Genomic DNA, 12,174 nt, shown 5'->3' with positions numbered 1-12,174 from the left:
TGACAAGTCAGTAAGAATGTCAGTAGCACGTGTGAGGCATTCAGCAAATGGCAAGTTGGATTCGGCCTCGTGGGCGTCGGGCACGAGCGTGGGCGGGCGCAAGAGAGTGGCGCTTTCTCGAGCGAGCGGTCTGCGAGACTCGCTCCATCAGCGCGCTCATTGGCCGGCGCGTGCTTCGACTCGAAAACATTATTTCTCGGATCGAAAGCCAATGTTCCGGCATTGACCCATCAATCATAACAGAGTAATTTAATCCAAGCAATCATTTTATTAATTGATAATTATAATAACAAATAATTGGCTTAATTATTGATTTTTAGACAAGCACCATTCTTTTTCCTTAAAAATCTTAGCCATTAATCGCAGTCCTCCTTGATTTCATTTCCCACTCATTTGTCTTCTCCTCAGTTGTATCAGTGTCTATCTGTATTTGTCCGTCCGCGTTTGTTTCCGTAATTTATCCGCGGCGAACAATGCGAACTTGGCTCCACATTGTACTAAAGTTTATTCATTTCCAGGCCACTTCATCAACGATACATTTCGTAAATTCGAAAATGCGCAGTTTGAAATCATAAAAGAGAGAAGCTGGCGACTGGTATGCAGCATACCGTATGCTCGCCAACCTTTGTAGAAACCTGAGTCAGGGTTTCGAAAGAGCTTTAATTGAAAGCCGCGTAGCGGCTTTTCCAAACGAAGCCGCGAAGCGGCTTTGCAAGTTTTAAAATTAGATTGAAAAAATTTTTGCGATTTTATAAAACTGAGCCGCAGCGCGGCTTTCAATTGAAGCTCTTTCGAAACCCTGACTCAGGTTTCTACAAAGGCTGGCGAGCTCATACTGTCGAAAAAGCCGAATCATTCTTCTTGAAAGGAGAAATTGGCGTCGATTCAAGTGCTAACGTGGTGAATAAGAAAAAGCAAACTTGGTGGAAACCAGCATTTTCCCCAACTTTACCAGCAGCAGCGGAAATTTCAGCAGCATCAAAGACCCCGAGACAATGGAAGAGTCACACGATTTCAATTAATTGAAATCAATAAGTAATTCAAATTTTCAAACAAGAAGCGACAAACTGCACCGCAGAGGAAGATAGATCATCGTTTTTTCTTCTTCGACCAAGTCAATATTAGTGGAGCGTCTTATCAGCAAAGAGAATTCCGTCCTTTTGGAATAGCAGAAATAGAGAATGATGAAATTTGAAATTTCCCGAAATTTTAAACTCCAAGCTCCTCTTGTAGGATTTTTCTTTCATTTACTAGGATTTACGATGATTCTAAAGAAGGCTGTTTTAAATTATTGGCCTCTTCGAGTGAATATAAAGTAGATACCGTAATTGTTATGTGAAGTTTTACATGGTAAAACAACACTTAAGGACCCCCGTCAACAATTTTCGAAAAATCTATTTTCGGAATCTCATAATTTTGACCCCGGAAATGGATTCTGCAGGTCAAAAAACGATTTTGAGGCTTCATTTTTGGGGGTCTATCTCGACTCTAACACCCTCAAAATCGCGTTTGAAAATTGGATTTTTGACGAAAAATGACGAAAAAGTCCCAATTTTGCTAAAATTCCAGCTTTTCATTGGACAAAACGTGGTTCGAACAAGTTTTTATGACGTATTGTACTTCCAGGCACACTAAGAAGCCAAAATACGGTTGTTTTGTAATTTTCGACTTTTTGAGGAAATTTGTTGACGGGGGTCCTTAAGGGGGTAGATATGATAAACTAAATTTTGCTTCGAGCTTTTCTCTTCAAGTTAATATAAGAATGTGACACCCTTATTTCCTTAGCCTTAAGCCTAAGAGATAAGGTAAAGGTTGAACTTCATTTTGATGAAATAAAAAATAAGGGTTTATTGAGAACATATTGAGATGGATAAAAACACAATAAGAAAGTGAGATCCTTATTTTTTGTTAATCAGAATGAAGTTCAAACTTTTATATTATCTCATAGGCTAAAGGCCAAGGAAAAAAGGGTATCACTTTCTTATTGTGTTTCTAATGTGAAGAGTCTATTAAATATAAAAACACCATAAGAAAGTGAGACCCTTATTTTCTATTTCATCAAAATCAAGTTCAAACTTTAAATGATAAGGGTGTCACTCTTATATTAACTTTTAGACTAGAAACGCCCTTAATTTCGATATTTTTTCTCGTTTCGTCGATTGCTCTTGATTTGCGAGACGAATTGGCGCTGGAGGCTCTTCAAATGTTAAAAACTCTCCCCGAGAGTCTATTTGCTCCATGATTAGCTTCAAATTTGGAGTAAGGGTAGACTCTAGTAGACTGTAAGAGAAAACGTCCAAGAGACAAAAGTTAAGTCCACTAATAATTGGGAGATAGGAACGCTCTGTTCTTTATTGGCTCCAAACAAGCCGCTAAAAGAGGCACTTGAAATTTTCATCGCCCGTTTTGAGAATCTTTAAAATCTTCAGTAGTAATGAAAATTGCTAAGTTTTAGATTGAAGAAATTTTCGGAATCAAGCGAAAAATGACGAGCGAAATCGTGCTGCGAGAATACACCGAGGATGAAATCCAAGAGCTCCGGGCCTCCTACCCCGACTACATTCCCATGTCGGTGATTATGGACAGAGAAAAGCAGAAAATACAGTCGGCGGAGTCTGAACGGCTTCAGATTGGAATCAGAAAGCTCAGCAAAGGTCAGTTTGACTTGGAAATTAAGGGGTTTCCGTTCTAAATGGCGATTTTCAAAGGCGAAGATTTAGATATTGATACCCTTATTTTTTATTTATAAAAATTATTATAAAAATAAGGGTGTCAATATGTTAGTTTTCGCCTTTGAAAATCGCCATTTACGACGGAAACCTCCTTAATTTTTGAGTAAAACCAGCGAAAGAATTTTTTCTTGAAAAGCGAAAATTCAAGAGTGAACTTTGCACAATCATTTGGAAAAAGAGCAGCTGCGGTAACATATCCGCTGCGTAAGAGGGTAGCTTCTCATGCCTAATGCCTGTTTTCAGAAATTACGATTCTGCACCGCGAACTGACGACGATTCGCGAAGTGACAGGGCCTGCCATTTGCAAGAAATGCGCGACTCTCAACATGGCCTGGAAAAAGCTCTCCTGCAGCCACATTTTGTGCACCGCTTGTATTCAAGGTTAGCGGATTGGGTCAATACCGAATGGACAGCTAAAGTTGTTAATAGTGATGGTGAAGCAGCGCCAGGCTGAAATCATAGAAGAGACTCACGAGCGACTAAATCTTGAAAACGGAGGGGTAAGGCACTCTTTTCTAAAGTGGATTTTTTTATCATTTTTCTAGCGAAAATTCATCTCCTGGCGCACAAAATACCCGAAAGTAAACGAGTCCGACCCCGCTGAAATTTGCCCTTTTTGCCGCCCGAAGAAATGAGAAACAAAAAACGGCGATGCATAATCACTTCTATCCCTGTAAATAAAAATCGAATCAAGAACATACTTTACGCAATAAACAATCATACTGTCACGTAACAATAAAATGTTATTTCTTTTCCAAAGTTTTCTTTCTATTATATTTTATTTGAATAGTATAGATGCATTAGAAAAATATTATCGAATGTTTCATTTTATAAAAGTCAACAGTTTATAAATGGTGTCAATAAAGAAACTTTCATCAGTAAGGATTCATTTCAATACTTTTTCAAAGCCAGAGATTTGCGTAAAAATAAGAGAGATAAACGAGTTTCATTTTGATGGTTTCTCTTATTTTCTGCTTATTTTTATGTAGCAGAGAGTCAGGTGCTGAGGCGTAAAATCAACCTGATTTTTCAGTGATTAGAATCGAACTCAGAACAAGCCACCTAGGAACTGACAGGAGATTCATTGTTTTTGTAGAAATCTATTTATACAGTATATATAGTTATATATAGTATTTATAGTTATTGAAAAAATATTATAGAAGTTTATTTATAGTTATCAGAGTTACAGGGATAGATATTTTTGATTCTACAACGCTCAATTTGGATGGCTTTCTGAACCTTTGATTGAGGCTGCTTTCTTCCGAGTGGCTTAAAATTTGGTTATAATTCTTGATATTTGGACACTTGTGAGGAACAAAACGACTTGGAATTTTTCGAGTTCATTTATTTGCACTTATGATTCTTTTCGGAGGGCGAGTTACAAAAGTTTCATTTTAGCAAAATTTTCTTAATCATTAGTCATTTTACAAATTTCTCGGTAATTGTTTCATTTTGTAGAATAAGAATTTTTCACATAAAAAATTCTCGACTTGGGCCTTTTTATGCGCCACAAAGTCACGTGCTGAGGCCCAAAATCAACTTGATTTTACAGTGATTAGAATCGAACTCAGAACAGACCACTTGCGAATGCATGAGAAATATTTTAACAATTTATGAAACAATTTATTTCAATATTTTTACTGAACGAAATAGCGAGCTAATGCAAAGTTCACAGAATCTAATATTTCTTCACTAGATTCATTTTAAGAATAACATCATTGAACGAGCTCTTTACGTAGCTGTTGTTTCATTTTTAAAACTATGGAAATTCCTCAATTTCTGGCTTTATATTGGCCTCCGGAGTCCGGGCGATGTGGAAATGCGTGAAATCCACCTGTTTTTTTTTCAGCGATAACTATCGACCTAAGACCGAACTACCCTTGTTCCGACTTCAGAAGAGAGAGAGTTGGCCAACTTTGCATGTAAATCAAGTTCAAAGTCCTATTTCTATCTATTTTTCAAGTCAGCAAAAATTTAAATTCTCATTAACGCATGATTGGGCGCTTGAATAAAAATTAATCAACTGCCATAAACGCCCGTGGAAACTATGCTGATTCTTGTTCCTTACCGTTCTGGCTCGTAGTAGTTGCCGAAAGGGCCGTAGACGCGTCCTAAAGAGGGTAGCTTCTCATGCCTCATGCCTGTTTTCAGAAATTACGATTCTGCACCGCGAACTGACGACGATTCGCGAAGTGACGGGGCCTGCCATTTGCAAGAAATGCGCGACTCTCAATATGGCCTGGAAAAAGCTCTCCTGCAGCCACATCTTGTGCACCGCTTGTATTCAAGGTAACCGAATTGGGTCAATAACAATGGACAGCTAAAGTTTTTTTTACTCCTAGTGATGATGAAGCAGCGCCAGGCTGAAATCATAGAAGAGACTCACGAGCTACTTAGTCTTGAAAACGGCGGGGTAAGGCGCCTTTTCTAAAGTGGATTTTTCATCATTATTTCTAGCGGAAATTTATCTCCTGGCGCACCAAATACCCGAAAGTAAACGAGTCCGATCCCGCTGAAATTTGCCCGTTTTGCCGCCCAAAGAAATGAGGAAGAAGAAAAAAACGGCAAGATATACACTTCTATCCCTGTAAATATAAATCGAATCAAGAGCGGACTATACGAATACAAACAATGTTACTGTTATGAGTCATAACTTATGACTCATGAAGTCAAAAAAGACATAATAAAATGCTTTTTCTTTTTCAAAACTATCTTTTAATATAATATTTTATGCCGAGATTTATAATTCCAGAAAAGTTAAATGTTTCATTTTATCAAGGTAAATGGTTTTTCAAGCGATTATTGTAGTTGTAGCAAAATTATCGCTCATATTAGAGAAAGGAGAAATAATGTTTCATTTTATCGAAGTCGACGGTTTTATAAATGCGTTAAAAATCCCAAAATTCCAAATCGTGTAGTAACACTTTTTAAAGCTATTGTTTCATTTTTTTTAAGTACACAGATTCCTGCATTTCAGTCCTCTTATATGCCCAGGTCACGTGCTGCCGCCTAAAATCCACCTGTTTCTCTGCGATAACAATCGACTTTAGAACGAACTAGCCTTATTTCTTCGTGTTTTTTTTTTAATAATTTATTTCAGCAGAATAGATTTTTGTCTGTCTATCGTTCTTCCGCATTTAGTACAGTCGCTCATTTGCAAATCATCGTAGCAGCTCCGGCAGATTATGTGACCGCTGTTTTCAAGGTTGGCAAAAATTTACATTTTAAAATTGATGAAAATTGTGAAAATTGAAAATTGGCAGCCTTGGCATATGAGAGCGACTTTGGCGCCGTCGACTTGGAGGCAAAGCTTGCAGATTGGAGCTTTGCTGTTGAGATCTGCTTTGAGGGGGCTGCTTTGAGGGTTGTTGCTTATGGAGAGGTAGTTCTGTTTGTGTCGCTCTATGTCTTGGCGGATTTGCTGGCCCTCGCAGCGGATCTGTTTTAGCAGCATTTCCGCCAGCATTTTCGGATCACTAGAATTCATAGAATAATATGGGTGGCTTTTTGAACCTTTGATTGAGGCTGCTTTCTTCCGAGTGGCTCAGATTTCCGACGGAAGTGGTGCTGATGCACTGATAAAGTCCCTTCTTCGTCGTGTTGTCTCCGAGCAAATCCATCTGAAAACTGGAAGGCGCTCGCGAGGAAAAGGTAGACATGCCAGTGTAGTAGCTTTCGTCTTCGAGCAAGAATTCCCAGTTGAAGCCGAGCTGGGTGATCCACTCTTCTTTGTCGTTGCGCTCGCACTTGCCGTCGAGATATTGCAAGCGGCAGTGGGGGCCGCCGACTGCGAAGGGAGTCAGCTCACTAGAATTTGGTTTATAAGAGATAATTTGGACTGTTTGTGAGGAACAAAACGACTTGGAATTTTTCGGGCTCATTTATTAGATCATGAAGTATTCGATTGTGTATTTCTCAGATTGAATCTTAGTCTCACATGTCGAATCTAAGGTGTTCCAATTTAAAAGTTTCATTTTAGCAAAATTTTCTTAATAAGTCATTTCACGAATTGTTCAATAATTGTTTCATTTTGTAGAATAAAATTTTTTAGATAAAAAAATTGTCGATTCTGGGTGTTTTATGTGCCATGGAGTCACGTGCTGAGGCCCAAAATCAACTTGATTTCACAGTGATAAGAATCGAACTCAGAACAGACCACTTGCAAATCGACAAGAAATATTTAAAAGATTATATGAAACAATTTATTTCAATATTCATACCAGCGAAGTCACATATATAGGGTTTTTCACGGGAGCGCGCGGGGCTCGGAACGCCTTCTCACCGCGATTTTTATCTTCACTATTTGTCTATATTTTTTCATGAAACTCACAGATAGTACCAAATCGAAGGTGTACATTAATAATTTAGAATTATAATTTAAGTTAATGTTGAAAAATGGCGAAAATCGGGGAATTTTTTCGGAAAATCGCCTCCCAAACACTGATCACACTTTAGCACACTCTTCATTTTCGAATATGATAAACTTTAGGCACTTAGTAATCACCTCTCAAATTTTGGAATAGCAGGATCTGGTAGGACACCCGGAAATCTGCATTTAACTAGAACTTTCTGGCATTGCGCGGGCGCTGGAGTCGCGCACGGGGTCACCGCCTGGGCTGAAAACGCGCATATTTACTCACTCCCCCGGAGAGCAGTCCGAACCTTTCTGTGGAAGGTGACGAAATAAAGTGGTTCGATGCAATTATTGGGAGATTTCCGATTCCAATATGATAATTTCATTGTAAATAATGTGACTTACCATCGAAAATTCCGAAAAAAGCTAATTGTCAATTAGTTTCTGAACATCGGTTTGCAACAAGGGTCAAGATTAACAAAAGTAAAAGAGCATATTCCTTCGGGAGAAGGAATCCAAACTTTCAGAGATTTAACAAAGAAGTCAAAGCAGACTATTCTTATTTTTTCCAGAGAATTCAGAGTCGCATATGTAACATATGATATGTTGTAAGATACAGATGTTTAATAATAACTCTTATTTAGCCAAAATAACTATGAGTATCGTGTTCACCATGTTCAAAAACCTATAGAAAACTATTTTGGGAAATTTTCACTGAAAAATCACCCTTGCACCAAATGCGTCAAGACAGCGCGCGCCGCACCACCAAAACTTTGACCAGCGCCTCTGATTTTTGTATTTTTGGAATCAGCGGGTCAAATTATGCCTACAGTGAAAATTTCAGAAAAAGTGATAACTACCATTTTCCCGTGTGACATATACATCGTTGATAGGTTAAGATTCATTTTGTTGGAGCATGTTAAAAGTAGACAAAGAAGAACTTAAATATTTTAATTATCATATCTTCTAACCGATGGGTGGACCAACAAGCCGATATGCTTCCGAATGATATTGTTTCATTTTTAAAACTATGGAAATTCCTCAATTTTTCCCTTTATATTGGCGTTTTACGCATCAAATCCACCTGTATTTTTTCAGCGATAACAATCGGCCGCAGACCGAACTATCCTTGTTCCGACATCAGATAGGGAGAAAGAGAGAGAATTGGCCTACTTTGCTTGTTACAAGTGTAAATCAAGTTCAAAGTCCTCTTTCTATTTTTTACAAGTCACCAACGATGGGTTAAATTCTCACTAGCGCATGATTGGGCGCTTCAATAAAAATTTATCGAACTGCCATAAACGCCCGTGGAAGAGCTCTGATAGTTGTTCCTTACCGTTCTGGCTCGTCGTAGTTGCCGAAAGGGCCGTAGACGCGTCCCTGCTCGGTGTGAATGCGAACCTCTGCCGTGACGTGATAACTCGCTGCCAGCCAGGTTAATCCTTTTGAACTGGTCGAAGGAAGAAAAAGAATTAACTCATCGCGTCCCTTCCTGTCAAAATCACTTGCCCGTAGAAGTCGCATGTCTTTCCCGTTACCTGCTGCACATGATCGCCTTGATGAATGTGAACGTTTTGTCTTCAATCAAAAAATTAAGGGAAAAAAGGAGGAAAAAGAGAAACCTTTGGTGGTCTCGGCCGGTTCCGTGCTTTTGCGAGCCGATTCCTAGTTTGATGTCGTAGTCGACTTTCACTGCATCCAAAAAGGCGCCGCACCACAAAGTTATTCGTCTCAATTTTGATAAGGAAGGTAATCGCAAACTCAATTCTAGTGATGAAAAACCATGTTTTTTAACAAATAAATTGGTAATTTTAGCATAGCAGGAAAACTTTTATTGAAATTTTTCTGAAAAATTTCATTGAAAATTTGAAGTTGAAGTTAAGATAGTGATACCCTTATTTTATTTCATGAATAGAAGGCCCACACCCTTATCTAACTTGTTGTACCCTTCAGACAAGTTAAATAAGGGTGTGAGCCTTCTATTCAAGAAATAAATTAAGGGTATCACTCATATCTTAACTTCGGGAGAAAATTCTTCTTAGAAAATCGAATAATAAACACTCAATATTTCTCGATTTTCTACGAAGAATTTTTCCAGAAGTTAACATAGATGAAATTAAAAAAGTCGACTTGAGGCGAAATTTTTCAAAAAATTTTTATTGGCTAATATGAAAGAGGATGAAATTCTGAGTCGAATGGTCTACTTCCGGCTCTATAATTTTATCAAATGACGTCATTATGACTCATTTTCCCTAAAAATCGTTTGGGGAGCTTTTGAAGGGGTTTCCGATGGAATTTTTCGGCGTTCTTGGGCTCAAAAGAATCGCCGTCGAAAATTGAGGGGGTTTTCGCGGATTTTGAAAAATTCCAAGAGAAACACCTTCAAACCGACCGGTCGAAAAATGGTCAAAAATTTTTCTTGAGTTTTTTCAAAACCCTTTAAAACCCCCTCAATTTTCGACGGCGATTCTTTTGAGCTATAGAACGTCGAATAAGTCCAACGGAAACCCCTTAAAAGTTCCCCAAAAGTTTACCAAAAATGCCCTAATCTGGACTTTGTTACGCAATTTTTGTGGTCAAAAAGTCAAAATTTTCGGGTCAAATCTAGCCCAGGCATATTAATTCGCTTGGCGATTTTCGCCAAAAGCGAAAGCGAAGCGAAGGCGAATCGAAAATTTCGCTTTCGCCCCCGAAAAATGACACCCCTGATGTTCGCTTCGCTTTCGCTTTTTGTCCCCGATTTTCGCCAAAAATTCGCTTTCGCCGAGGCCTCGCTTTCGCCAAATTTTCGCTTCTGGCAAATCTTCGCCAAAATTTCGCTTTCGCCAAGGCCTCGCTTTCGCCAGGAGTTTGCTTTCGCCAAAATTTCGCCAAATTCTCGCTTTCGCCAAGAGTTCGCTTTCGCCAATATTTGGCCGAATCTTACTTTTGTCTTTCAAAGCGGTATAAATAGGGAAATCACTTATAATTGAGCTCTTTTTCTAGCTTAGTAGGGTTTAATACAGTTTTAGAACACCTAGAAGCTGGGGATCATTTTGCTACTGATAGGTGGGGGTTATCTGAGGGCATTTAGGTACCTCCGAAGCTGGGGTCGGCAAGCCACCAAGCGATGGTTCGTCACCAACCGTTGGTGGAGGTGGGTGGGTTGACAAGAAAATCAAATTTTCACTGGTGGGGGTGGGTGGTGGTGGGTACTTTAAGGTAGTGGTGGTGGGTGAATGGTGGGTGGGTGGTGGATTTTTTCGTAAGCGTTTTTGACCCCAAAATTTATAGAATAGGAGTTGATTACACCGATTCTTCGGTCATTTTTAACCAACAGAAACTGATCTTTTTGAAAGATTTCGCCAAAAAGTTTGGCCGAAAAATCTTTCCCACCACTTCCCACCATTTCAGATTTTTGAGACTTGAGGGTGGTGGGTAGGTTGGGTTAGCGTTAGGGCCCCACCATTTCCACAAATTTTTGCCGACCCCAGCTCCGAAGTCCCAAAATCTGGCCAACTTCGGAAATGACTTTTAGGGGCTGCCACCTATACTCGATCTAGGCTCTGGCTGTCATTTTGAGCTCTAGAAAAGTGGTGAGGGGATGGGGTATCTTGGGAGCTAGGTAGGGCTGTGATAAGAAAAATTGCCCAATTCTAGGCTCTTGCAGTCGGAGAACTCGGCAAAAATTGAGTACTTTTTCCAAAAGTCTTTTTGTCGATTTTAATTCATTTAAAAATGTTGAAGTTGTCATTTGGGGTCATCTGAGGTCAGGTCGGGTCACTTATCAGAGTTTTCTGAATTTTCAATTATTCTTGACCTAGAGTGACCTCAGTTGACCCCAAACGACATCTTAAACACTTATAAATGAATAAACGTCGATTAAAAGAATTCAAATCGTGTACATTTTTCGAGTTCCCTAACTTAAAGAGCCCCTAGCTCCCCAGATACCCCACCCCCGCCCTACTTTTCTAGAGCTTTCATTCGGACAGGTATCCCATATCAAAGGGTCAAGCCATTCATGGGACCGGAAGTTCCGAAATCGGAACTAGATCTCTTCAATCGAATTTTTGAGTAGCGGGAAACGGCTCAACTGAAAGCTCAGCTTCTGGGTCGAACTTTGGTCTTATAAAATCGCGTTCTATTCAAATTTCTTTCAATATCTTTCAATTTCGGCGAAATTTCGCTTTCGGCGAATATTCGCTTTGGCGAATTTTCGCTTTCGGCGAATTTTCGCTTTTGGCGAATTTTCCCTCTTGGCGAATTTTCAGTCCTGGCGAATTTTCGCTTTTGGCGAATTTTTGCTTGGCGAATTCGCTTTCGCTTCGCTGTGCAAGATAGGCGTTCGCTTCGCTTTCGCTTCGCTTTTGGCTGGAAAAATTTTTCGCTTTCGCTTCGCGTTCGCTTTGGGTTTTCGAACGAAATTTATATGCTAGATTCTAGCCCATTCGACTCAGAATTTTCCGCTCTTTCTTCTGAGCACGAAAAAAATTTTATGAAAATTTGCCTCAAGTGAAGTTTTTAATTTCATCATAGTGATACCCTTATTTTCTTTCGCGAAAAGAAGGTTCAAACCCTTATTCAATTTCCTCCCAAAAGGTTATTTTTGTGCCTTCCTTATCGGTCTGCCTTTGTACTGAACATCTGACCACTTGCTTCCGTTATCATTTCCAACAAACTGGCTTTTCCGAAGATGCCCAAAAGTTCTCTTAATTTCGTATCTCTTGCTTGGGCGATCCGACCCTGGCAAAATTGTTCTACTTCGTCGATCGTTTCTTCCATTCAAAAGTTCCTTTCTCTAGCGAAATCAATTTCTAGCGAAAATTCAAGAAAGTAAAAAAAGAATACTTTGCGTTTTATCTTATCATCTCTTTCTCTCTCTCTTTCTCTCCTTCTCATAAGGGAATTTTATTAAAGTGCTCATTAACACTCTGTCACAAGCACTTTTCGAAGCCTGGCTCCCCTCTTTCCCACCTAGCGAAAATCACAACTCATTTTTTCTAGCTTCTTTTCCGTCAAAATTGATTTTTAAAAATGGAGAAGCCGCTTGCGGCTTCGAGCTAAAGAATCATTATAGCCGCGCTTGATATTTTTGGCTCGAAAATTTCC

At 39.2% G+C, this 12,174-nt stretch overlaps 2 protein-coding genes across 2 annotated transcripts; one reads left to right on the top strand and one right to left on the bottom strand.

Moving 5' to 3' along the window:
- Positions 1 to 2,421: 2,421 nt before the first annotated feature.
- LOC145708663 (uncharacterized) lies at positions 2,422 to 3,456 on the top strand. The gene is made up of 4 exons (XM_081786362.1): positions 2,422 to 2,654; positions 2,976 to 3,113; positions 3,162 to 3,232; positions 3,278 to 3,456. Exons 1-4 carry the CDS (start codon positions 2,486 to 2,488, stop codon positions 3,365 to 3,367), a joined length of 468 nt encoding a protein of 155 aa, XP_081642488.1. The 5' UTR covers positions 2,422 to 2,485; the 3' UTR covers positions 3,368 to 3,456.
- A 2,493-nt stretch (positions 3,457 to 5,949) lies between these two features.
- On the bottom strand, positions 5,950 to 6,749 carry LOC145706947 (uncharacterized). The gene is made up of 2 exons (XM_081784405.1): positions 6,246 to 6,749; positions 5,950 to 6,208 (listed from the first exon to the last, which is right to left on the bottom strand). The coding sequence occupies exons 1-2, from the start codon at positions 6,611 to 6,613 to the stop codon at positions 5,950 to 5,952; spliced, it is 627 nt and encodes a 208-aa protein (XP_081640531.1). The 5' UTR covers positions 6,614 to 6,749.
- Positions 6,750 to 12,174: the final 5,425 nt, after the last annotated feature.

Source organism: Oikopleura dioica, chromosome XSR (assembly GCF_907165135.1).
Source record: "Oikopleura dioica chromosome XSR, OKI2018_I68_1.0, whole genome shotgun sequence".
In the NCBI taxonomy this organism is placed as follows: Eukaryota; Metazoa; Chordata; class Appendicularia; order Copelata; family Oikopleuridae; genus Oikopleura; species Oikopleura dioica.
Note: the sequence above shows the minus strand (reverse complement) of the source record. Positions and strands in the feature narration are given on the sequence as shown.